This window comes from Aphis gossypii, chromosome 1 (genome assembly GCF_020184175.1).
Source record: "Aphis gossypii isolate Hap1 chromosome 1, ASM2018417v2, whole genome shotgun sequence".
NCBI lineage: Eukaryota > Metazoa > Arthropoda > Insecta > Hemiptera > Aphididae > Aphis > Aphis gossypii.
In genome coordinates this window covers 76,969,570-76,996,297 of record NC_065530.1, presented here as the reverse complement: position 1 = coordinate 76,996,297, position 26,728 = coordinate 76,969,570, and the positions used below count along the sequence as shown (strand labels likewise).

Sequence of the window (26,728 nt, the reverse complement as noted above, 5' to 3'; positions counted from 1 at the left end):
GAATGCCCTCCGCCGATCGCCACACTAATTACTGTCATTCAACGTTTTTGCCCTCGGACCGCGTCCGTTTTCTCGGTAAAACGTGCTCCGTTTCCGCCGCGGTGATTTCTATTTGATTTCAACAGACGACCCCTTGCTTTATGCGTCTCCGGGGGCTTCGGTACAAACGGAATTGATGCTCCTGAGTACTGGGATATTGGTTGAGCACGCAGAGAGTCGTTCATATATATAAACACTGCACTGACTTAAAAGACTGATGAATAAGAAATATATTTCTTGTCTTAATCAATATTGAGAAACTTATAAATACGAATGGAACATTTGAAACGGTTATACAAAAATAGTAATAAATTATTGGAATTTTTTATTTTATTTTTCACATAATACTACTGTTTTGTATTATATATTAATTGCTTAAAACTGTAAAACCTACTTATTTTTACGAGTAGATAAGCTTATGTCAGCCAACTAATAATTAAATAATAGTCGTATAAAAAAGAGGAACATGTTGGGAAACTGAAATATTCATGTTAAATAAAATTGTAAAATCTATGTTATATATTATATTCTAACATAACTTATAATAACTGACTATAGATAATTTTTTGAATTTAGAAAATAATTTATATAAAGTACTTATGGTTAGTGGCACAAAAATAAAGTAGTCAAGAATCAATAACCAAATTAATAATATATTCTTACATAATAGATAAACAAAATTTAATACTTATTCACTAAATAAGTATTAAAAAAAAATTCTTATGACACTTTATGGAAATTAATAAATCCATCCTCAATAATGACCGTATTGTTATCTGCACTGCCAATTTAATTTAGTTATTGTACACATTACACAACACACTTGTATTTTTTTTTTTTATCTTAACGACGCTAATCGAGACACATTACACACCTTGCTGGTAACATATAAGTACAGATCGATCATATAATTGTGAACACTTTACGATAAATCTAATATATTTCGGAAAACTGTTTGTTTTTAATATAGAATACCTACAGTAAAAATATCATCACGTCAATGTGGTAGTTAGGATGATTGATATTTTCTTTGCATATCATTTTGATCGAAGGGGAGCGGATAATAACGTCATGAGTAGAAATATATTATTCGGTAGTTTTATCAAAAAAAAAAAAAAAAAAGAAGGAAATAATAAATGTATAAATGTATTTTTTGTTTAATCAGTAATGACGAAAGCAGCACCACAACCGCGTGTGCTGACACCCACCTATACGAATGTCTCAATTTAAATGCAAATACGTACAACGCAGCCGTCATTTTTCACTGGGGATGGTTGAAAAAACACACATATGTATAAACCTAGAACGCAATAAACGCACGCGTGGGATTAAAGTTTCAGATAACGTCTGTTGACATACCGTGCGAGAAATTATCAGCTAAACGAACGGAATTTTATACGGAAAATATATATGAAACCGAGTATTATCGTGGTAGTTAGTTTTGTCGATGCGTCTTCGCGTGTGAGAGCTCGACAAGAATGTAATATGCACATTTACATTTTCTAGAGATTATGATGTAGGCCGTCGGCCTCGGGTGCTCTCGCGGAGACGGAAAATTTCAGTGGCCGCCAGCGGCGGCGGTATAAGGGTGGAAAAGTGTATTTCTCCGGGGGAAAAGGTCGAGTTATTGGCGCTTATCGGTGAATTTGTATTTACAATCGGACTCGGGTTTTCGGATGGGGTCGAGGGTTTAGAAGACCTTTCTCTATATGTCGACTGTCGAGCTTACATATATATTATACATATATTATTATACATTTCCTACGGGCGAACACAAGGGATTTGGATGCGTATTTTATGAAGCAATAAAAAATGAAATTAAATAACGTTTCGTCGATTTTTTGAACGAACTAGCTATAAAAGAACGTGACAATTATTATTATCATAATGATTATGCAATTTATTTACAGACAAGTATTAAATTTACACGCAACAATAAACTATTTACTGCTGTTATAATACTAGTATACCTATTGTTTTACTAGCGTAATAAAAATATTTCTTTGAATATCTATAACTGGTTAACAATACAATGTATATTGTATAAATACACAATATTAAATTTAACCTAAACATATTTGTTTGTTTTGAGATTATTTATTTATTTACTTTTAAAACATAAAAATAAATAAATTAGTTAAAATTAAAAAAAAAAAAGTACTAATAATAAGAAAAAATCTGTCTTATAAGAAATAAAAACGTATTGAAAAACTTAAAATAAATAAAAGAATAAATAATAGCAAAAATCTCTAGTTTGGTATGTACGGAAAGAAAACTAAAACTTAAATAAAACTCTTAAGTCCAAGAAATTGATTAAATAAAATTCTTTCCAAATGTACATCTCAAATCACTAACCTAAATTTATTTAAATTCCCCACAATTGTATTATTTAATTATATGTACCAATATGTTATACATAATATAATTTAATATTTTAAAATCTACGTATAACTACTGTTATTTATTAACTATAGGTAATTACAACTATTAATATTATTAACTATATTTATTATTACTAATTATTATTATTGTCCAATTGTTATGAACTTATACGATATCAACGGTATTATTGTTATACAAATTATGTTATCATATCCATGTTATTAAAAAAAAAAAAAATAAGACAAAACTATATATCCAGATACTCTAGAATTTAGATACTTTTTGATATAAATACATTATAACTTATTAGTAAGAAAATGTATCTTACAATTATAGTAGGTATATAATTTATTTTCAATATCATTGAAACGGATATGATTGATACATCATGGAAAAATGTTTATAGTTAATTTATTTTTACTGTTATTGTTATAATGTGTTAAATCTTACATGAGAATTTTTATGTAAAAATATGCACATTTTTTTATGTCAGCCGGCAGGTGTTGTTAGATAATGGGATTGTGGCTAGCATGTGTTTGAATCGTTTCATATACTGAAAATGAAAAATCAATAAAAAACGGTAAACCTAGACTAAATATGATGCTGTTATTCGTGTAAAAATGTCCGAGAAAAAAGTTTTCTTTTGGAAAATAGGCTCATTTGGGCACGAAACAATGCGTTCATATTTCATGGGACCCAGTTCCTTCATTACTATGCAAGGTTATTTTTTTAACGGAGGCGAAAAATATAATATAGCAGGGATGGAAAAAAAAGGTCTCTCGTTTCTTTTAAATATTTAATACGACCGCAGGACGGCAGGACGAGGGCGAGACGATAACAACTGGGTTCTCGATGGCCGCTAAGCGGCTGTGAAAGATTAAAAAATTGAAGAGGGTCTCTGTTTGGTTTATATTCGACCGTAGTACCGGACTTTTATTTTCCAATGAGCGAAAAAAAATGGGGGAATAAAGTTACAGGTAACCTGAATAGTGAATATATTATACATGTATATATATTAGAGAGTGTAAAATACATGATTACGTTTTTCAATACGTGCAGACTAATCAGTTAATATTTAATATACAAAGTGCGATGGGTAACCCACTTGTGTATGTATATATGATAATATAAAACGTTTTTTTTTTTAGAAGCAAATTATTAACGCTTTACACAGTGAAAAGTCATTTTGTTATAATATTAAGTATTACAAAATTAATTATAGCAATATCGAGTTTTAAGGCAATATTATAAAGTTTAGAGTGTTTAGACGGTTTATGTGACTTAGTCAAATCTATAGATCGTTATTTATTGACATGTTTGTAATTTTAAATCGAAATTAGTAGTATAAATGTATAATATCTATTATATTACTATACAGTATTTGAGTTGATTTATTTAACGTAAAATATTCATAAGTTTAGAAAATGTTTTATGTTGGTGTTTTTGAAAATATTTCTTTAACATAATTTTAATTCGTTAAAAAAAAAAAATGACTGAAAAACAATATTATTTAAAATTTTTTTTTTTTAATGACTTTAACTAATTAAGTTTCTTATTCCTTTGAATGACACTATATATTTACCTACATAATTTTATATTTAAAATCACAATATTATACGATGTATTTTGATCTGTAAAAATAAAAAATATATTTCGGAATAGATAACTTATTGCTTTATTAGTTAAGGTATTTAAAGTTTAGATGAGCAAAAGTAGTGGATGAATGTATCAAAAAGTACTACCACTCCACTCCACTCTATTTAAAAAAAAATTAAAAAATATATATTTTTTTTTTAATGTTAATATTTTTTACATTAATGAGCGTTTTACTTTAAATTAATTATAATTATTTAGTTTTTGCCTAACATCTCCGAAAATGCATCGGCTGCATTTTTTTTTTTTGCCATGCACAATAGTTAAACGCTTTGATAGTAGGTACGTTAGTATATTATTATATTATTTACTGCCTAGATACACCTAATTGCCCTATAATTTAATTGAATCATAAGGTGGTAACTTGTACTTACATGCATATATTCATAGTCAAGCGTAAGAGTCGTTAGACTATAATATAACTGCTCGATTATTATATGCGTAACTATAATTTTTGTCCGTTCAACCCGTGACTCGAAGGGACCTTACCTAACTGTATAATCGTCTTACAGGTTTCTTTGTGCGCGTTTGTATGAAAGTGTATGCCTCCAACTCTCCCTACGACATCACAGCAACTTCTCGGCCGATTCTACCACCGCACCTCACTGGTGAGACTTAACCTGCTCGTTCCGACCCGTTAAATATTATACATACAACGGATCTCGGGTTATAATAATAAATTAAGGAGCCTTTGTGAGGGGGTCGAGTTTTAAAAGTTCTTTACACATTTTGCACACTGGCAAAGGAATAGGCGTTTTCTCCGGCACGGTGGAGTTTAAAAGACGGGCGACCCGGAGTCTTGTAATTAAAAGGCACTAACGCCCTCGGAATAAGGTGCTGGCGAGGAAGCGGTGAAGTGAATAGGACGAGGAGAGGACACGGGTATAGACCGTTGGCGGGAGTGGTTGGTTGTGTGTTGGGGTAGTGCAGGTTGTGTGGTGTATGAGTGGTTTGTGGGATGGGGTGGTGAGGGTGTAAAAAACCGTTCTCTCGTCGGCTAAATTTCACCGATGCTGACGTCTTCGTGCGGCTATAATTTTCTGTTCATACTTAGCCGTCCGTTTTCGGGTCGGGGGCGCTTTTTGGCTGCAACAAGACGAAAGGTCCCGCGTGGAAGTTGCTTATTTACTATAGGCAGCGAACACCACAAAGGCCGTTGCGGTCTCTTTAATAGTGTTTGGCATCAAAGCGTTTGTATATACGTATGTGCAATTCACCAAACGAGCTTGAGAATACAAACCATGTAAATACAGTCAAGTAAAAAAATATATTAACAATCAAGCTGCACTAAATTTAAACGGGGAAAACGTGTTATTTTCGACAATCTATATAGTATTCTATATATATATATATATATATTATGTGCGCAAATTTAAGTGAAAACGTAGGTATGAAAACCTTTATGTAAAAATAACTTATGTATAATAATTTTATTTTATCTTATAAATTTAAATAAACTGAACAAATTTGATAAATCTGTAACCTAATCATAACATATAGGTAATTTAATTAATGTATGATTAAAATTTTATTATATTACTCAAATGTTTTATTTTTAGTATAATTAGAGTTTATCAATTCTTAATCATTGATAAAAACAAATATTCAGCAAATCATACTGTTATATATTTTGAAAACGTATTAATTTAATTTACCCATAAAAGTACCTATATATTATTTCGATTGATTAAAAAGTCTCCTGGTGTAATTTGATAATAATATATAATACACCTAAACAAAATTGATATTAATTTGTTCACAAACACGATGTAGTTCGGACATTTTTATAGAAGACGGGGACTGCTGAAGTCCAGTTTAATCTTCAGCGAACCTTTATTTTTTCGCATTCCAAGGGGTCATTCCAAATGAGCCTGATCGCCTGGCAAAAGTCCCCTGAAATCATGGCTCGGTGCCATCGGCGGCCAAACACCCTTGTAAACACGGCGCTTACAACGAACGAGGGACAATGGAAGCGAATGAAATTAATTAAAGCCGTTATTAACGAACGGAAATCTCTGTCGCCACGTTGTTGTTGTTGCCGTTGTTTTGTTTTTTTCTCGCCTTTTGTATTCTCGCCCGCAATTCCATTATCGTAAATCATATCGGGTTTACCCTTGATTTACCATAAGCCCAAAACCTACAATAGTCGCAATAAAACGTAAAAATCGTTGCGACGATAAATATGTATATGCGTTAAAAGCGGAACAAAAAAAATTTAAAAATAATAATAATTATAATAATATATTGTAATGAAACGCGTTAGTAATCGCTTCACGCATTAAATATGAATTATATTTCAAATAATACCCACCTAACGATATCTCGTAAATTATAGAATTATTACGATTTACGAAGGTGTAAACATCAGTACGGGTACTTTTCTTATTTATTAAGTATAAAAATTAATTTATTTTTGATTATTTATTATATTTTATTATATAATCTGCAGATATGTTTTATTCTTGTATTGAACAAAGTATGTGATAGATGAGTTTGGAAATTTAATAAGTTGTATTATTATTTAGTATTAATTTAGAATGTCACAACCCCGTTTTCGTAAAAAAAAAAGATATTAAATCTATTATTTAGATATTTTTAATCACGTTTTAGAATAATAGTATTTTAATAAGAAAATCATTAAAAAAAGAAGTAACTAATATCGTAATGTATCGGTAATTTGATAAAAAATTTAATTTGCTTGTACAAATGTATATATTATATAATATTTTACAATACGCATATCTGCAATATCTGTAAATAATTGTTTTTAAAATACTGGATGTACACTTAATATTTTATTCGAGTCAATTCTGGTAGGTATAACGTTAATGTTTTTGTTGATAATTAATTATATTACTTAACTATTCTGGTTTCATTCCCAATGCGAAGAGGGGAGATTTAAATATTTTTCCGTCCAATCAGATCAATTTATTATTCTCGAGAAATAAATTTTTTTAAGTTTGAAAAAAAGTTTATTTTAATTGCCGGAAGGCCCCGGGAGTATTTACGGTTTAATTGCAGCGGATCCATGACCATTAGTACTATGCCGAGTAAATCAAAGAAAAATTCCCCGAGGGGCATGCCTCGTTTGTACACAATAATAATATAGTCTTTGGGATGTTGTTTTCCCGGTCACCAACTCGTCTGGTTCTATCGTGTGTATATACGTATAAAAATAGCAGGGTGGATTTTTCATCTCAGATGTGGTCCGGAGAGTACACCGGTATGTTTTGTTTATGCGATGTTTTTAAATCACTTTTTGACGACCAAAATTAACCACAATCCGAGCGGGCGGGAGTGAACAGTTGAGAAACACAGGGAGAGAGACAGAGAGAGAGAAAGTGACAAGGAGAAAAATAAGACTTGGTAGAAATAGTCCTGTGTTTGTTTATAAGACGAAGTGCCCTTTTAATCGGATTAATATTGGCCTTTGATATAAACGGCTGTCTTTGTGGAGTTTTCATTACACAAGATAAAAATATTAAGTTATTATTATCAACCCCTAATGATGTATGTTGCTCGAAAATGAACCTTTCTGACTATTTTATTTTTTTTTTATTAAAATGTCATAAATTATTGGATACAATTATCGAAGGCTATAATATTATTTTTAAATGCTGTATTAGTATCAAAAACCAAAATATAAAAGTTTTGAGTTTGATAAAAATAGTTAATTAAAAAATACTGTTATTTTTGTGATTGTTTATAAATAATAATAAGCTCATAATACATAAATATATATACATTATGAAAATAACCATAGATCGTAAAAGTTATTTTCATTTTATTGGAATGATTCATGTGCAGACCCATAATTGTGTTATTATTTTATTATCCTCATAAATATTAGAAAAGTTTCATCATTATTACTTGACTTTTTTTTTATTGCTACACCATTTATATTGATAAAAGTGGTTGGTACTTGCAATTATTTTGTAAAGGTGAAACAAAAACTTTAAGTAGTCATTAGTGTTCCTGACAGAGTAATTCTGCTTCAAACTCTTAGATGATATACACTTACCCGGAAACTATTTATTTTTATTTAAAAAATGCACGGAATGTAAAATAATGAACTTTGAATAAAAGTTGATTTTAATAATAATATAATCACTAAATTACAATAATAATAATTAATAACGATGTATGACTAATGTCTTAGGTAATTTATGAAGTACCTAAATAGATAGTTAAATTTGTGAGTATTTCGAAACGAATTAAGCATATTTTAACTTCGGATTATCCGTAACTTGAACCATCAAAAAAGTGGTTATTTGGGAGAAACTGAGCTAGTAACTGCTTAAGACAATGATTATAAAGTATATAAAAAAGAGTTAAAAAGATTATTATTATCCTCTAGATTAATGTAATACTGTAATCATTTATATTGTTGACCATTTTAGTCTTTAGGTGCTTCGCGTGTTTAAACTTAAAATGTTATTAACTAATTCTACGGGTTATAGTTTTTCATCGCTTCAAAAAAGATAAAACGAGAGGGAAAAATCTTCGTTCTTAGTAAAACGGAGTGCTCGTAATAATAATAATTATTAAGTTTACCTCCGGTCGTTTTTTGTCGGGTTAAAGAGTATTTTCCGTACGGGCATAAGAGGGCCACGGCATCAGCAAACGGGTCGGAGAAGTGGTCGGAGGTCCCATATAATTACGCGCTTAAAACGGGGACTTGTAACCAAAGAAGCGGGCCAAAGAGAAGAAGTGTTTAAAATTCGGCAGAATGTAAAGGGTTAGAACAAGGGGTGTATAAAATTAACGCTATCTCCGGTTCCTTATTTTCGACGTTTTTTTTTTCTGCACGTATATATCCCTAACAAGTTTTTAGTCGTTAAGTTCACAAAGTACTTGTAGAAAAAAACATTAGACAGGATTTGAGGGAGATAAAGTTTTAAGGGTGTTTTTGATTTCTTGTAATTTAAGAAAAAAAACCGTCAGAGTAAATAATGTGTTTAATATGTATGAACGCTGGCGATATTTTTGACCACGTCTTTCCGACGCAAAATAATATTATATTTTTTTTTTCATTCGTAACATTATCATTTTATAGCAATCCTTGTAAAGGGGTGAAGGAGTCAGTTATAACCACAATTATGGACTCTAGAGGTACTTGCCGGAATATATACAAGATAATAATAAAACATATTAATTATTAAAGTTCATCGATTTTCGTAACAACAAATATACCTATATATTCTGTAACAAACATTTTTCATGCATATTTTTAATTTGTGAAAACCAATTTAGTCAGTTACTTATATGTCTTATATATATATGTATACTTATAGAAGTTTGATTATTATAATTTAATAAAGAAAAAATGACAAATTATTGTCTCGGGTAATTTGTACCATAGACACTAAACAAATTAAAATGCATGCACACGTTTAAATTATAGCTACTGTTACTTTAATAAACCATTAATAATTTTGATTATAAATCCTGTCAATATTACGATGTATTATACATGTACACACATAATTCTATTTCGCTATACCGTCTTAATAATATCATGATCTCATCGTCGGTGCCACCTGAGATCGACGGTTTCCTGCTTTATAATTGGCCACTCACCACCCACAAATGGTAAGGCTTTTAACTGCCCACCGTGAACATACGGTTGTCGTATACTCGCATCGCTATATATAAGTGCATATTATGGTGTGTGTAAGTATAACACTATACGTTGTATATCGTGTACGCTGAACACGTACACACGTCAAAGCGACGCGTGTTTTCGAAGAGCGCGCGTCGTCGCCGTCGACGTTTGCGGAGTCTGTACTTACGACTTATAGATATATGTAATATTTACTGTATAATATATGACGTGTGTGCGTAAGAGAGAGAGAGAGAGAGAGAGAGAGAGTAGTTAAAGGATCTCCCTCCGGTGGCCGTGGATTTAATTCAATTGAATCGCCTAAGGTCAGGTAAATTGATTTTGACGGTGCCACACCGCCGGCCGTGGTCCTCCGACCCGGTTCGTTTAATATCATTTTACCCGAGGTAAGTAGCACGCAGACGTTTTACCCCTTTGTTGTGATGCTCTACCCGATGTAAACACATTACTAGACAATCAAATATAAATGCACGTTCGCGTTTTCCCATACACGCATACGCCGAACCGGCCGCAAAAATATAAAGCATATAGTAGAAAACAATGATGATATAATAATAATAATAATAATAATAAGTAATAATATTATAGTGTTGCGTACTTGTGTACTTAGTGTTGGTCTGTGATAGTCGTCTGTTATTTCGAGGGCAACGTGCACATTCTTAGAAATGAATTTGCAGGGAATCAATAATCGTGAGAATTTTGGCATTAGCCGAATGTAAATTCACATTAAACTAACTTAGTTAAGGAAATTTAACAATATTAAAAATTTTCTTTTTTTTAATGAGTAGTGCTGACACAAATCACGTAGGTATAGTTATGTAACGGTTGATGGAATTAACAAATAAGAGAACGTTAAAAAAGTTTGTTGGACTTCGACAAACTTATAATCATCAAGTCGTGATGCATGCATTTATATGGCTTGTGAATTGCGAGTTGTGAGCGTGTAAAACTGCGTTTTATTATTTACTATACAGATCAGATTCGGATATCGGATGAAAACGGTTATTATACAATTCGAGTAAAAGATGGATGGTGTAAACAGAAAAACTATTGCTTTGCATACGTAACCTTATTATAAATAACAACAAAATAGTTCATAATATAAAATATAAATAAAAACATAATATAATGCAAGTGTGTTTATTATTATATTAACTCGTCAGCGACACATAATATATTATCAGCGGACGTATAAAAATATTTACTTTGCGATTCGCGTGCAAAACAAACGGGAAAAGATAGTGCCGCGGTAGGGTGGTGTGGTTTTATTACTGCCTGTATTATGGTAGACGACCCTTTTCGTACGAGGAAAATTGAGCGAGTCTTTGGATAATATAACGTATAGGCACACATTTTCTCATGACTTTTGTTACCGGCATTTATACATGTAACGCATTTTCACAGTCGCATGCTATAAGACACAATATTATATGATGTATGTATTTTATTGCGATTAAAATTCCCGCAGCCGACTCGAGTTTCGGTGACGGCAAACAGTGGCGCGCCGAGAAACGCGGTCTGCCGCAGATAAGATGGGTGGCGGGTGAAATGGCGATATTAGCGCGGCAATAAATAGAATTAATCACGGTGGGCGAACACATATACACACACACGAGCACGCGCACGCGACCACATATGCCCTACACGTCGCATACGCCTACACATACGCGTTATCAATAATTAACGGTGGCGGCGGCAGCAGTAGCAAATCCGTCTCTACATAATATTATATCATCATCTCTATACCATATTTAAAGTTTAGATTTTTGAAACGTTTTACGATAAAAATTAAGTGTTAAAATAATATTAGGTGTCTACAAGTCGATTACTGCGCATTTGTAGATTATTATTATAAATAATCATCTCGATATTTGAGTGAAAAATGTTTTTTACTTAAAAATAATAAAATAAAATAATACAATTCAAAAAATCCTAATGGACGTCGTTAGAAACTAAATGAGAAAAATAAATATTATACTTTATCAGTTATTGTTTGTTATAAAAATTACAATTTTAAGTACATTTGTAAATAAATCACTTATAACTTTACAAAATATGATATTATCATGTATTGATTATATAGACGATGCGTACTTTTTAAAACAAATATTGCGTTTTATAATGATGTTGGTTTAAGATATACTTCTCTACACGTATAGTGTTATAACTTATAACATATTATAATTTATATTGAATTTACGTTATAGTATAACACTATAACTTCATCGAAAAGTGTACTACCGAGACAGGGATAAAACCGTTTAGATTAGTTAAAAAAAAAGTACAACTTTTTTGAATCGATTCTGGCAACTTATATAATCCAATAAGTAATATTACGCTGCAAAATTTCCTCGTGAGTAGAAAAATAATATATAAAATAGTATAAGATATAGCCTATGATTAAAAACTTACATTATAAAATTAATTATTAATTATTTAGTTGTTATATCCAATATATACGTGTATATAATGTATAAACTTTTTTCTTATTTAGATTACAAAATTACTTTTTTTACATTATTACTAAATGATAAAATGCACAAAATGAATTCAATGCGCAAGAAAAATATATATCATTACAATGTACACATTTATACTTAACAAAGCGATTTATTTTGTCAATAAATGAACGAGCAAAAAAATACAGTTGGAAAAAGATTATTTCTATTTTATTTTTTCGTATCAAAAACCAGTACAGTAAATTAATCTAATCAAATCCAAAATACGTAATGGAAATATATCCACTGGGGAAGGAAAAAAAATAATAAGGGTCAAGTGAAGGACGATTGACATGATGATGTTTTAATCGTTAATGGATGAAAAAAACCTCTGATGGGGATTATTTTCCTTTATATATATTTATATGTTTTTTTAAGGGTAGAGTTTTTTTCTATAAGGGATTCGAGCGTCTTTTAGACGTCTAGAAGGGGGAATTGATCCTTGTGGGATGATGGGAAAGAGCGAATAAAAAAAAAAGAGGGCAGAGGTGTCCTTATCTGGAAATCCGTCGCTGTTAAGAGTTATGATCGTCAGAGACCCCTGCTTGGTAAACGAGAAGTCAGTAATAAATAAATACGGAAGGTGAAAAAAGTGAATTATAAATAATAAGAAAAAAAACGGCAAGAAAGAAAATCTCGTGGGCGTGGTCAGCACAGTGAGATCTGTTTGAAATACAATTGAATCGAAAAAAAATGAATAAAACACCAAATTTATACATCAACAATTGTCGTACCTTATTTTCTGTTAAAAACGCGTTTGTTTACATATGCAGAGAGTTTTACTATTTTATACGGTGTATATTTTTATAGAATTGTATATCGAAAAAGACGATTGTATGGGCGCTTATTCTTATATATTCTCCGGGGCTCAATCAAAAACCAATCATCTTGGGAAAAAAACAAACCCGTCGTCGATTCACACGGGCGGGCGTCTGGTAATGGATTTATAACGTATTTTATATGTACGTTTTCCCCTCGACTCGGATGAGTATAGAAAAAGTGAAAAAAAAAATAGCATATATAATGTAAGGGCGACAATCGGCCGTAAATATATGTGCGGGAACGTTCGTTGCGTGTGACTCTCTTCATTTGCCATGCAGCCGCTACTCGACGCTACGGTGGCAATATACACGGCACGCGCATTACATACATATACGATATATGTACACTTTACACACGTCGTGACGGCAGTTAGGGGACGAGATGGCTTTGCAGGAGATATAACGCCAAGAAGAAAAATAGGAAAAAATATAACGGATATGCCCTAAGCGTGGAACGCGGAGAAAATCCTAAACGATAGCGCACGGGCGAGCAGTTTATAATAATATATAATATGGTGTAGGAAGTATACGTATAGGTGCACGCAATATATCGCGTGTGTATATTTATTTTGTCGTTACGAAAAACATTCATTCGGCGGGCAGGAGAACTTTTTAAATTTACATGATAGGCACACCCGTGTGTATGCATAAGGTATAGTGTTGCCCTAAGTATGATAAAACGCAAATTTTTGTATACATGCCATACTTCTATTGTGCCGTGGCGACGGCGTATCGGCTTTCGGGGCAAAAACAAAAGGTGTCTTGTCTTTCGCGCGTCGCGCCATAAAGTGGACGGCGACCGGAATCGGAAGTGTCTCGGTGGAAAACGCCGGCCGGGGAACTGGACGTGCGTCCGGTCGGCGTCTACTGCGGGGGCGATCGGTTCCGACTTCCGGTCGCTATTCGCCGTCCGGATGGTAGTGGGTACACGGGAGTGTGAGGGACCAGTGTCCGTCTGAACATATTGTTGTTGAACAATATTGTTTTGCAAAGGGCTGTACCGGAGCCAAGTATATATATATTAATATATTATTATATAACCATGTCAGTACGGCGAGGCGGTGATACAGGATGAATCACCAACCACGGCTGACTACTATTCTACCAGTTTTTTTTTATTTAATAAATAATTAATTCAAATTTTTTATTTTACTCAATTTTTATTACAGGTACTTAATGACCACATTTTCAAATTCTTGAGATTTTTTATGATTCTTAAGAAGTGTCATGATCTATATATATTAGGTAGGTACCTATATATATACTTCTGTTTTTTAAATGAGACCCTTTTTTTATTTAATATTGATATTATGTCTATTTCAAAATTTGAACGAGTAGTTTTTCAGTTGTTGAAATGCTTTTAAGTTCTTAGGATAAAAGCCATTAAAATTAATTTGTTTAAAATATAAGATTATCGTAAATATAAATCTTTATATAGGTACTGTATTTCATTTTCATACTTGGATTATTTGTATAAGTAGGTAACAAACATTAATAGATTAATATAAATTTACCAAAATATTCAATGAACTAATACCTATATACTTTTGAACCTTTTTATAATGTACATTATGATATCAAGAATAAAATCATTTGATAAATTACTAAGTACCTAATAGGAAAGAAATTAAATAAATCTAATATAATATCTAATAATAATAATTATTATCAAATAGATATTCCGATTTGATAACTATTATGACGAAGATTGAGAATATGTTATAAGAATTAATTTTAATATAATTTTATTAATTAACTATTCAAAAAATGACAAGTAGATTGTAAAATGTACTTAAATGAAGTGAAAAACGACAAACTACCATCTGCCTTCGATAGCTCAGTTGGTAGAGCGGTGGACTGTAGTGGCATAAAATCACAGATATCCATAGGTCGCTGGTTCAAATCCGGCTCGAAGGAATCCATTTTTTGTAATTTTTTTCACTTTCTTTTTTCAAATATCGTTTGTGTATTATCATATTTTATATTATTCTTTAATAACAAACAATACTTTACTTAATACTCCTTAGTATATAGCATAAATATATTTATTTTATTTAGGATGTGATCAAGGAAATAAAAGTGATTAAAATTGTTATCTATATGCATTATGCAATATGTATTTAATATTTATACATATAATTGTGTACTTAAATTTTTTTTATACATGTGTCATAAGTAAAATTACATTTAATTGTGTTGAATAGTTAGATTTAGAAGCTAATGATTATTAAGTGCTGGAGTGCTTTATAACTTTTGTATTAACTATTAAAACGTGAAAAATAATTTATAGTAAAGATGTATCGTTTTTTGTGTAAATTATAAGATACAGATAATAATTTATTGTCATAAACCAATAAATATATATAAAAGCAACACGATCCTTATTTTATTATTATTTTTTACAATATGGGGATATATGTATCATGATTCATGAGAACATAATTTAAGATAATTATTTTTTTTATTTTTATCATACATTTAAGCTTCGTGTATTTTACCTAGGTACTAGACTACCTAAAGCCCACTCATAGCGACATAGCATCAAATATAACTCGTTACTGATACAATACTATTATAATAGTTAATCTATTTATACGAGTACTTCATTAATGATAATATTTTATACATTCTACTTTTTATAACGGAGATTATTTTTAGTTGAATTATTATATTATATTTATACAAACTACATTGATTCAATTATAAATTGTTTTTAGTACTACCAGCCATACCTTTATTATGTCACTAATACCTATGTATTTGAGATTAGGTATAGTTGAACTAACCATTTAAATGACTGTATCAATAATCGGCTTGTGTAGGTATACGTGAATCCAAATTATGACATGCAAGTATAAGTATATACATTCGATATAATATTATTGTCTTTTAAGGCGCAGTTTATTTAATTTATATATATATCAGGATTTTTACAACTATTTTTGGATGGATCTTGCGAATTCCGATTAAACGCGGTCGTGGAGAAAATGACAAACCACGAGTCTCGCGGGAGACAAAAGGATTGGATTTTCGGTGATCGAGATTATATATATATATTTATTGTATTATCGGACACGAGCGGTTCGTATTAGAAACTTCACTGTGGAAGAGAGGGAAGTACTCTTATAATCCGAAAACGGGTCCTTTGCGAGATAACCCGCGCGGCTGGCCGCGATACGACACGATTGGGATGAGGAAAGCCGCTCCGCACTCAACGCAATGGTCCCGCCGCCACCACACTTGCTTACACGTGCCCTTTGACTTGATAAAACTTATAATTGGCACCCCATTGATTTCGGTGGAGGGCATTTTTTCTTACGGTCGTTGTTTTAATCTGCAGTACATAATATATATATACATATATATGGAGGTAACTTCACCAGGAGAGACCCTCGAACACACTAAGCGCGCACCGGTGGTGGTGATGCAGCGATCAGGACAACGAAGTACTTCATAGTAATTTTATTATTGTTGTTATTATCGTGGTGTTCCGGTCTTCTTCCGGTTTCAATTTATTTTTCGTATTTTTCTCCTCCCGCCGAGACAATGCTCGGAGCAGCTCGAGATTTATACATTATTATTATCGTCGTTGTATATGTTTTTTTTTGCATTTGCCGAGGGCGATAAATCAACCGAAACGAGCATGTGTAAGTGCTGTGACATTAAAAATGACAACGGTAAAAGGCTACTACTATAACTCTTCACGCACTACAAAAATATGTGCTTATATGTACAGGCACACTCATATATTCATACGTACAATGTGGGTTTGAAAAATACGTGTTTTTTTCGTACTCTTTCACATATTATTATTACGTATTTTTTTCGTGGTGGTTAGCAAAAAAAAAAAAGGCAAAAACGATGAACATGACTGTCAGCTATTCTCTTCGTACGAAAAAAATAAATAAATAAAAACGTGACGCGTGTGAATAAGACCGGAAAATGCGCAAAATGCAACAGGTTACACGCGTGTATAGGCGTGTATAGCTGTCGAGCAAAGGTTTTTTTTCAAATTAACAGCGGTACACAGTATAACATACACAATAACACATACACACACCCTTAGTAGCCGAGTGGGGAAAAAAAATAATCGCAGAGATTAGCTGTCGCTAATAGTTTGTCGGAGGGGATTCCGCATGTAATATTACACATAGACGATATTTCTCGTGGTATGCGCTTAGTTTGCCGAACCGTTTTCGGTTCGTATGTGAAGTCTCGAAGACATATTTGCGGTGTGTACATCAACTCCTCCATCTCTGCAAACCTCTAGTAAATATTCGTCAGTCCGGGTCAAAGGATAGCCCCTTTCTTCCGATGTTATGAAATGCATTTGTTCCCCGAGTGAAGTGTTGGGATTCCGGAAATTCACAAGGAATATGCACATTTGTACATATCGTGTGTCCACGGAATCGGTGTGTATAGATTAATTTAATGTAACGCTATTTAATACTCTACATAGTACTCTGATGCTGAAAATTTGACTCACACCATTGTGTTTAGTTATCGACAATAACTATAATTAGTGGTGGACTTTTTGAAAAAAGGTCAGTTCGAGAAAACTATTTAATTTTAGTAAAAAAATATATGCTTATTTTTAAGTAATAATCAAAACGAAATGCACCTATAGCTTTTTTTTTGATTTTATAAAGTTTTTTTTACTTTTAGCTATATGATAAAATAATATTGTCATTACTAGGGCTGTGAATTTGTAGAAAAGTAATTTTTTTTTGTGATTGTGAAACGTAGCTTTGTATAAGTATACATACTCGTAATTTTTGTACTACACATTTTTAAATTGTTTTAAAATGTTTCAGGTGAATAGCATAATACAAAATTAACATTTTAATTTTTTTGTTTTTTATTAAATAAACATATTTTTATGCGTTTAAAATGTAATGTATTAATATCAATATCAATACAAAAATTAAATTTAAAACTATTTTAAGTGCATTTTATACTTTAATTTTTGACATTTTATATTGAATTTTTTAAAGTTTTTAAGTCAATATTAATCAATATTATTCGATATATTTTCATCTACAGCCACAAAGTAATAACGCTTCTAATTATTATAATTATAATAAATAACAGTTACCCTCCGGGAAAACATATCGGAAGATATTTGGTCTGCATAGTCTGACTTATATACATATAATATTTTGAGGTAAAAAACATATTGATACATGCCAAACATAGTCAACTATTCAGCTTAAATTCCCACTCATCGACGAGACGCGACTTTGCACTGCCCCCCCCTTCTCGCTATTCCAAACATCAGATATACGTTTTCGAATATAAACGTTATATATGTATTATATGTGTGCGTAAGTGTGTATGTGTGTTTGAACGTGTGTATTATTATATATACCTATAGAATATGGTATACGCACTCGTTTGATGCATGCAAAATTATTCGCCAAACTGCAAACACTGGCCCAAAAGCCGAAGGCACACTGCAGCACACACGCTCACGGGCGTGCATTACGGGATTTCGGACTGCTGGCAGTGTGCGCGTGTGGAAATGTTTTCGAATATACATACATTAAAATTCTCGTCGAAAGGGTGTGCACGGTGTGATATGTAGTGCTATATACTGAATAAGGTCTCGCGCGGGCAGAGGGCGGCAGTCGGAGGTAAAGATTTTAAATGCGTATTTTAAGATGTCAACTCTGTCGCTGCACGGGTTGTGCAGGAACCGGAGAGTGCGGTGCGTATACACGTGCGTGTGTGTGTGCACGGGAATTAGCATTATATGCGCCCTGAACATATAATGCATACATATTGTATATACGCAGCGCCGGGTGATCCGTCGACGAGTCGAGCACATGAATGTTTTAGTACGCATGCAGATTAGTGTGTGTGTGTGTACGCGTCAAACCCCTTTTTTAACCCCGAGGATGACGTATATTTTTATTTCGTTTTGTTTTAATCGGATCTCGCATGCAAATATCTATGCGAGCGGGTACAAAAACTAAAAACTAAAAAACCAAAAATATCGTAAATTTACATTGAATATGTCTTATATACGTCGAAATTCTCGCATTTATATTTACGCCTGTATAATATTATACGATTATGATTCAAATATAACGTATATACGTGCGGCAAGGCATTATAGCAGTATCATTCACTACCAATGACACGTCATAGCACGATTTTTGGGGAGCAGCTAGCTCGTAAACATTATATTATATAAATATACGTTTATTATTATTATTATTATTATTATTACGTGGGAAGAGAAAAAACTACCGACCGCCGTTGTAGGTATATAATAGTAATTTTTTTTTTTTAATAATTTTTTTTATTCCTTTTCTCCTTTAAGCGTCGCACACGCCAGTAAAATATTCATAAGATCCACTGCGAAATTAATCACCCTCTCCGGTTTTCGCGTTAGCATATCTCCCGGGACGTCGGTCGTTCCTCTTGTGACACCATCGTGCACGCGGGTGAGTAAAACGAAAATCCCCAATATAATTTCTGATTAACTAAAAAAGACGGCTACTTCCTTGAATGTTTTTACTTTCTAATTTTTTTAAATTGAACTTATTTAGAAATAGTGGTCCAATGATGTACCCAAAGCAATCTGTTATTCCGACAAAAGGAGTTTGTATTTTTTTTTGTTTACTACATCAATCAATACATAAAATTTATTTTGTTATACAATTTTTATATTTGAATATTTTGTAAATTATTTTTAATTTCGTGGAAACCGATTCGTGTATAAATAATTCGTATCCGTGTAAATATTTATTGAGAAAAATAATATTTTAAACTGGAAACAAAAATATCTAACGCGTATGCTTCAACTATGGAATTAAGTGTAAAACAGTTTCTTTAGTTTATAATATGAAATAACCCTAAAAAATGTGCTGATTATAAGATTAAATTGTTATCTTAATTTTAGTACACCTAAGTTTTGTTCGTTATGTATTTATGCATGACTGATTTGTTTGTGCAATTTACGCTTTTATTTACAATTAAAATGTTTTAAAAATGAATATTCAGATTTTGAAAATGTATAAGCTCTTATTTCAAGACGATACAAGAAGTTTTGGGATTGCTGGGCTAAAAATATTTTTTTCTGTTTCTTAGTCAATGTAATTGTTGTTATTGTTTAAAAACCAAATAAAATAATAATAAAAAGGAAAAAGGGGGAAATGAATAATAATAATTGCTTTTATAAAACGTTAAAAAAATAGATGGTAAAAATAACGAGGAAATAAATTCGAAATTGCTTGTTAGAGACCGCCTGGTGTTGCTTGGAAAGTTCGTGCTTTTTCACCTGATGTTTAAAATTATATATATACAATATTTTTCTTCAGCTGGTAATAATAATGACGGGCCGAGGTGCCGTTATTAAAAAGTTCCGCTGGAGAAGTTCATGGGGGTAGGGAAAGCATACTCAAATTCATTCAACCGTTTTTCGAATCGTAATGAGATTACGTTTCTCCATACGATAAGAAGCATGGAAATTACTTAGAAAATAAACGCTTAATTCTACGATGAAATAATAACAACAATAATAATTTACTCACCTTCTGGACCAGCAGTGTCAGTGGCGAGTTTGTGTTGAAACGCCTTGAACGGGAAATTGGTTTGTAACCAAGGTGAAGGTTCTAGGTATTTCTGTGAACAAAAAATAAACAAAAAATAAGAACTTGACGAACAATTTTTCTATATAAATAATTAATAATAATAATATTTTTGAACATTATTAATTTAATATTTTTTAATTATATTTTTATAACAGTATATCAGTTCTTATGATGTATAATATATTTAACGTCTTATAAGGTCGATTCGTGTTAGCCGCTGCAAATAATAATAATATATTCCAGTCATGTGTACCCTTTTATCGTATGTTTTGTCCAGACAGATGTCTTCGGTGTACGTGAAATGGTTTTTTTTTATTTCGTTATTCAACCCCTCCCTCCGCATCGATGATAAGGGTGAAAGTCATATATTCCTAACCCGATCAATTGAATAAAATAGCCGGACTTTGGAGAAACGGAGGAGGTCAATGGAGGGGAAAAAAGAAAGAAGATAAATGCTTGTCCGGCAGAGTCCACTCACAACGCGCAGATGTCGAAGATATTGGCGGATGATATATTATGCGCGCCCGCTACCACCCCATCGTTATACTACTAGTTTGTTTAAATATTCTGAACACACGCAGCCATCGTACATGCGACGATACAGTATAATAATATAATATAATATATACTTGCTTGTTCGGGACTCGGATGATTTGCAATGTTTTTAGGACAAAACTGTTATTAAAAAAATAAAATATATGTATATAACATGTCCGAGAAGAGTGCCACTAACTTCGTAAGGCGATTGCGATTGCGATGGCGGGGAGAGAAGATACGAGGGCGATCACTTTGGACGTATAACAATAAAATAACACTACGAAATTCAAGGAGACGGAATTTATACTCTAGCATCGATGCAGTGTTGACCGTTGAAACTCCACACCGTACGGTCATTTTTCATCAAAAATACGATGTATACTTATTTTATAAAATTTAATAATATAAATCACGATCTTTGAGTATTGACATTCGATGATATATGCGAAGATTATAGCACTATACAGTTAGACGGTGCTTTTTGTGATATAAATAATAAACGTTTTTATGTTATAATACGTAGTATATTATTATTTTAAGTTATAAAAAATATGTACCAATAAGTATTTCCGAGATTTATTTGATGGCACTTTTGACAATACTATTATTAATATTATAAAATAAATACATTATATAAATTACTGTTTATGTTACATTTTGTTGTTTTAAAGTTCACACCTTTGTGTGTATATATTTTACTGAACATTTCTTTTTATATCGACATTTTTTTATGAGTAATTCAAATTCAAAGAAAAAAATGTTTCTCTTATAATAGCATTGTTAAACTAATACGTAGAATATATTTAGAATAAATAATACTTGGTAAATCAACTTTTATTTAATATATTATAAATATATATTTATATAGCTTAAGTTGTATAATATACGGTCAATCTATGAGTTTCCAATATTTCCTGTTTTTAAGTCATGGATATACGCGGAGAGGGTAATGCGTATTATGGGGTTACACGAGGGTATATTGAGGGAGCTAATGAAATCACACGATCGAGTGCGAAACGACACCCAAAATTTATGAGTCGCGTAATTTCCGTTATTTTATTGAACAGAAAACCGTGTATAGCGTTTTGGTTACCTTTATCGTGTTACTGAAGCCGCAATCGAGACGGGCCGAATTAGTATATATTATATCGTGTTGTTTATAATAGCTTATAGTATGTGATATCCCGAGTTGAAAGAAAAATAAATAGTATACATTTTATAAACGTCTACATTTACCAAAAGATATATATATATATCATCTAACCTAAATAAAATTTAACAGCTAAAGTTTTGCGAATGGAATATGTTTTAAATGGATTTCGTGTGTGCGACTCTACCCATAGAAGTTTGTCTTCGCGAAATGGTTTTCCAGTGTCTTTTGGCTTAGCGGAAGTATTGTATAGAAGAACACACACCCACACATATACTGTATGCGCGTTGTAAAGGGATGGGAAATCGACTTCCGCTTTTGTGTGGTATTACCCCTTTTTTCTTGCCGCCCTTTCTACGTCGCAAATCTTTCTCCACGCGTACACGCACACACACATACACACTTACCCCAATCGCATTCCCTTGGCTGTTTTAAATAGTTTTTGCTGCCACCCGACGACGATGACGGCGACTGCAGCTCTCTCCGAAATTAACACACCAACCCCGTTTCTGTCTTTTTCTCTCCCTAGATGATGTCGGAGAGTAGCAGTGGCGGCGTTCTTTTATGTGCGTGTGTATATATCGTTCATTAAAGGCCAGACCGAAAATGAGAAAAAGCGTCGAACTTAAACGATTTTGCATTCAAACAAAAGCGACCAACCCCCCTCCTCCGCAATGCGAATCCCACTAATGGAAAATATTGTCTTTCTGGTTCGACTAAGAATTCTTCGAGATTTGGTACGGCGTATATATATGCAAAGAAATAAATGTATTTCCGATTAAGAAAATTGACAATTGCCCCAATATAAAACCCATTCGACGAACGAGTTTTACTTTCCCATATATTTTAATGACATTCATTTCATTAGATACGTCAAAATGATATTAAATAATAAATAAATTATAATTAAATATTAAATTCGATTTATTTTCGTGTTATTTTATAATACCTAGGTACTATAACTATTATTATTATTATGATTGTATTAAACTCAGTCGTTCAAATGAATAAATCTACATTCAGACGCTGCTAAAAAGGGCATTGGTAATTTTTGTACCAACTGTCAATATAGTACAAGCTTGTATTTTTAAATTATTTAAATCTTGTCCGTCATTAGCATCCGGGCAATGTCTGTAAATAAAACATAAAAACAAAAGGGAAAAAAAGAAGTAGACGTTCTTCGATCTGGCTCCTTCATTAATAATTCATTAATTGCGGTTATCAAGATCTCGGAGAACGGTCGTTTTTTTTCGACGATGATGATTTTGACACTGGTGGCGGGAGCGAGGAAAAAAACTTAACAATTAAATGCACAAAAATCTGCTATCTAAACTGTTTTAATGTCGGTAATTGAACGGCCGGTCCCGAGTCATTGTTATTCACCGTAAAAATGCCCTTCCGACACGGAACGAGCTGACAATTGCCGAACCGAGGGGAGAAAAAAAGAAAAAAAATCGTTTGCGTAACATTAACTGTATAGCCACTGATTGAAAAAACCGCTTGTATACTTAAGTTGCACGGACAAAGATTTAGCACCGTTGAGTTATTTTATGCAATTTATAAATATTGAGAATAACGATTTGAAATAAAAACCAAATGCGTAGTACAATTTATTATTAGATATAACAATATTCTATAACCGTTGTTTTCGAACATCAATAATTGTACAATGGAAAAAAAAATCATCAGCATTAAGTGAGATGGGTGGGCCACAAAAACGGATTTGTAATTTTGCTTATATATTTTGTATTTTTATTTTAAATTTAAAAGCATTTTAATACTATAATAATCGTATTGGAGGAATATTTGCAAAACAAAATATGATTAAAAATATAATATGCATGTTACAGTTGACGACAATAATTTGTTATTATTATTATTTAGGGTCTAAGTATTATTGTCAATAAATGTTGTACCTTAAAAACATTTTCTTCTGTTATGTTAACATGTCACTTAAGTATTAGATATATAATTAATATAATAAGCATTGTAAATGTTATAATAATGTATAAAATATGGTATGTAAATAACTGGAAAAATTAAATTTAATGCACTGAATGTACTATATTATTTTCTAAATTGCATTATAGTAAGAAACAGCACGTGAAAAAATACAATACAAATATAATATTTAAAACGTGGTGATCGCGAATCGAGTTAAAGAGAATAGTTGTTGTTTGATTTTATTACACGACTCGCGTCTCGCAGACGAATTATTATTATTTACCGACGACGACGTTAATCGTTTCGAGAGTACTTTGAAATTGCGCCGTGGCTTCAACCCCTTTCACTAAACTTATATACATAGTATATATCATACTCGAGGCGTTTTTTTCCCGGAAACGAAAATGTTGAGACGTCGGCGGTGGTCGTATTAAATCCTATGATAATAATATATATGTATATAGGTGGATTTTTGGACTGCGAGCGGAGGGAGAGTAGCAAACGGGCTCACGCGTACACAGCGATATAATATATAGTGTACGACGGCTAATACAATTATGAGCCATCAACTCGAGCTTGTGGTGATGAGAGTCGGTTCGGGTAAAGTTTTAAGACGTACCAAGCCCGGGGCGGATTTTTAGCTGCGGTCTGAAAACACTGCCAGCCCCCCATCTGTCCCCCCGCACCGTCACCTCCGGTCCGATATTAAAACGGCGAATATTGTGAGGTTCGTATTATACTATTATTATTATTATTATTATTATTATATATTATACACGCGTACATCCGGTTCAGTTTTAATTTCGAACGACTACAGCGTGCATCTCCCACGCGCCCGAGTCGAAACCTAAACTAATTATCTCTATCGCGCGTGGCTGGGGCGCAGCTCCGTCGTGGTTTTTCCCCGAGAATATTGTAACAATTTGCCCGCACCACGTAAATATTATAACGTAATATTGTACATCTATATTACTATATGATCTCGTGCCGTCATATTAAACATATTTTTTTAGAATTAAAATTAGACTTAATTAATTTAATTATGTTAAGATAATAACTATGTTGCTTTAAAATTCGTACGATAAATTTTATAATGATCAATTTATTGACGTGTACATGTGCTCAGGATTTTGGTATACTGAGTATATCATTAACTAGGAAAATAAAAATGTATTATATTTTTATCTCTAGTAATCATCTTAGTCTTTGTTGCTAATAATCGAAATGAGAAATTTTTTTCAACAGGCACGTGCAAAATACACAATTTCACGTTGATAAGCTTGACCAAAGTTCGAAAGGAAAGGGATAGATCCTTCCAAGCACACACCACTACATGTACGCCTCAGAATGTCAATTTTCGGAAACTACGCTCGTAGATATTAAATAAGAGTCATATCCCTTTAAAATTGAACATCATTAATTTTTTGTTTTTTTTTTTTTTTTTGGTAAACTGGTGATGCAGACTTACGCTCTAGTCTCGTATATATATTAAGTGCGTTTTAGGGCGATTATCCACACTGTCAAAGGATTTTGAACGTTTGTTCCTACAACCCTCCGTCATCAACCACCCCCGTGACCCGGATGAATCGCCGCATATTCAAAATGCAGTCATAGTCTCTTCCGCCAAGACGGATTTAATAAAACGTGTCGTCACGGGACGCAGCAGCCTTCGGGCGAGTGTATACGGTTCGGTGCGTGGCAAGAGACGACAGCCGTCCATCCGCGAAAGGGTTACACGAACAATGCCGGACGTTTGTCTTCGCGACGTTATATAATATATTTGCGATGACGACGACGATGACAGTGTATACGTTTAATAATGTATGTATACATTGTGTACACAATAATAGGAGATAATACGCTATTTCGGCATTCCAAAGACATTCACGCCGCCTTTGAATTAACTGCCAAGAGAAGAGAGCACGGCACGCGCCGATTCCCTACGTCACGCATAATATCGCTGTATCGTCATAAACTCTTAATGAATTTTCGCTACTGAAATTCAAAGGAGATCGTGAAAAATACATTTAAAAACTTTTTTACTGATGCGGGATAACACGTGATCTAAGTATCAACAATACAAATTCGCTCATTATAGTGATTATGATAGTTAATCCTATACAGAAAACCAATATTACCGTATTATTAAATCACATAATATTCTACGAAGAATTATTAAAAATATTAAGATCCTTATTAAAACGAGTTTTGTCAATAATCCAGTGGGCGATGATGTAAAATACAATTATGATATCAGTGATTGGTATACGTCATACGATATTAATTATTATATAATATAATATGGCACTATGCAAAGTGAAAAATACATGCGATTCAATAAACACAATGTTTGAACGGGATGTACACGCGTCGGACAATATATAATTATTGTGATATTATTATATTGTATGATGTCACAGTGTATAATTACATGGTCCCAGTGAACAAACAATAACCCAACGATATATTGGCGTACGAGCGTG

At 32.3% G+C, this 26,728-nt stretch overlaps 1 protein-coding gene and 1 non-coding gene across 2 annotated transcripts in view; one reads left to right on the top strand and one right to left on the bottom strand.

Annotated features, from left to right (window-relative positions):
• Positions 1 to 26,728, bottom strand: part of LOC114126281 (uncharacterized) — a 230,168-nt gene that overhangs the window by 51,203 nt on the left and 152,237 nt on the right. Inside the window, 1 exon segment of the mRNA XM_050198555.1 lies at positions 20,555 to 20,645. Within this exon segment, the coding sequence (XP_050054512.1) occupies positions 20,555 to 20,645 (91 nt within the window).
• Positions 14,843 to 14,933, top strand: Trnay-gua (transfer RNA tyrosine (anticodon GUA)). Its single transcript is given in 2 exon segments — positions 14,843 to 14,879; positions 14,898 to 14,933. It is a non-coding gene; the product is annotated as a tRNA-Tyr (tRNA).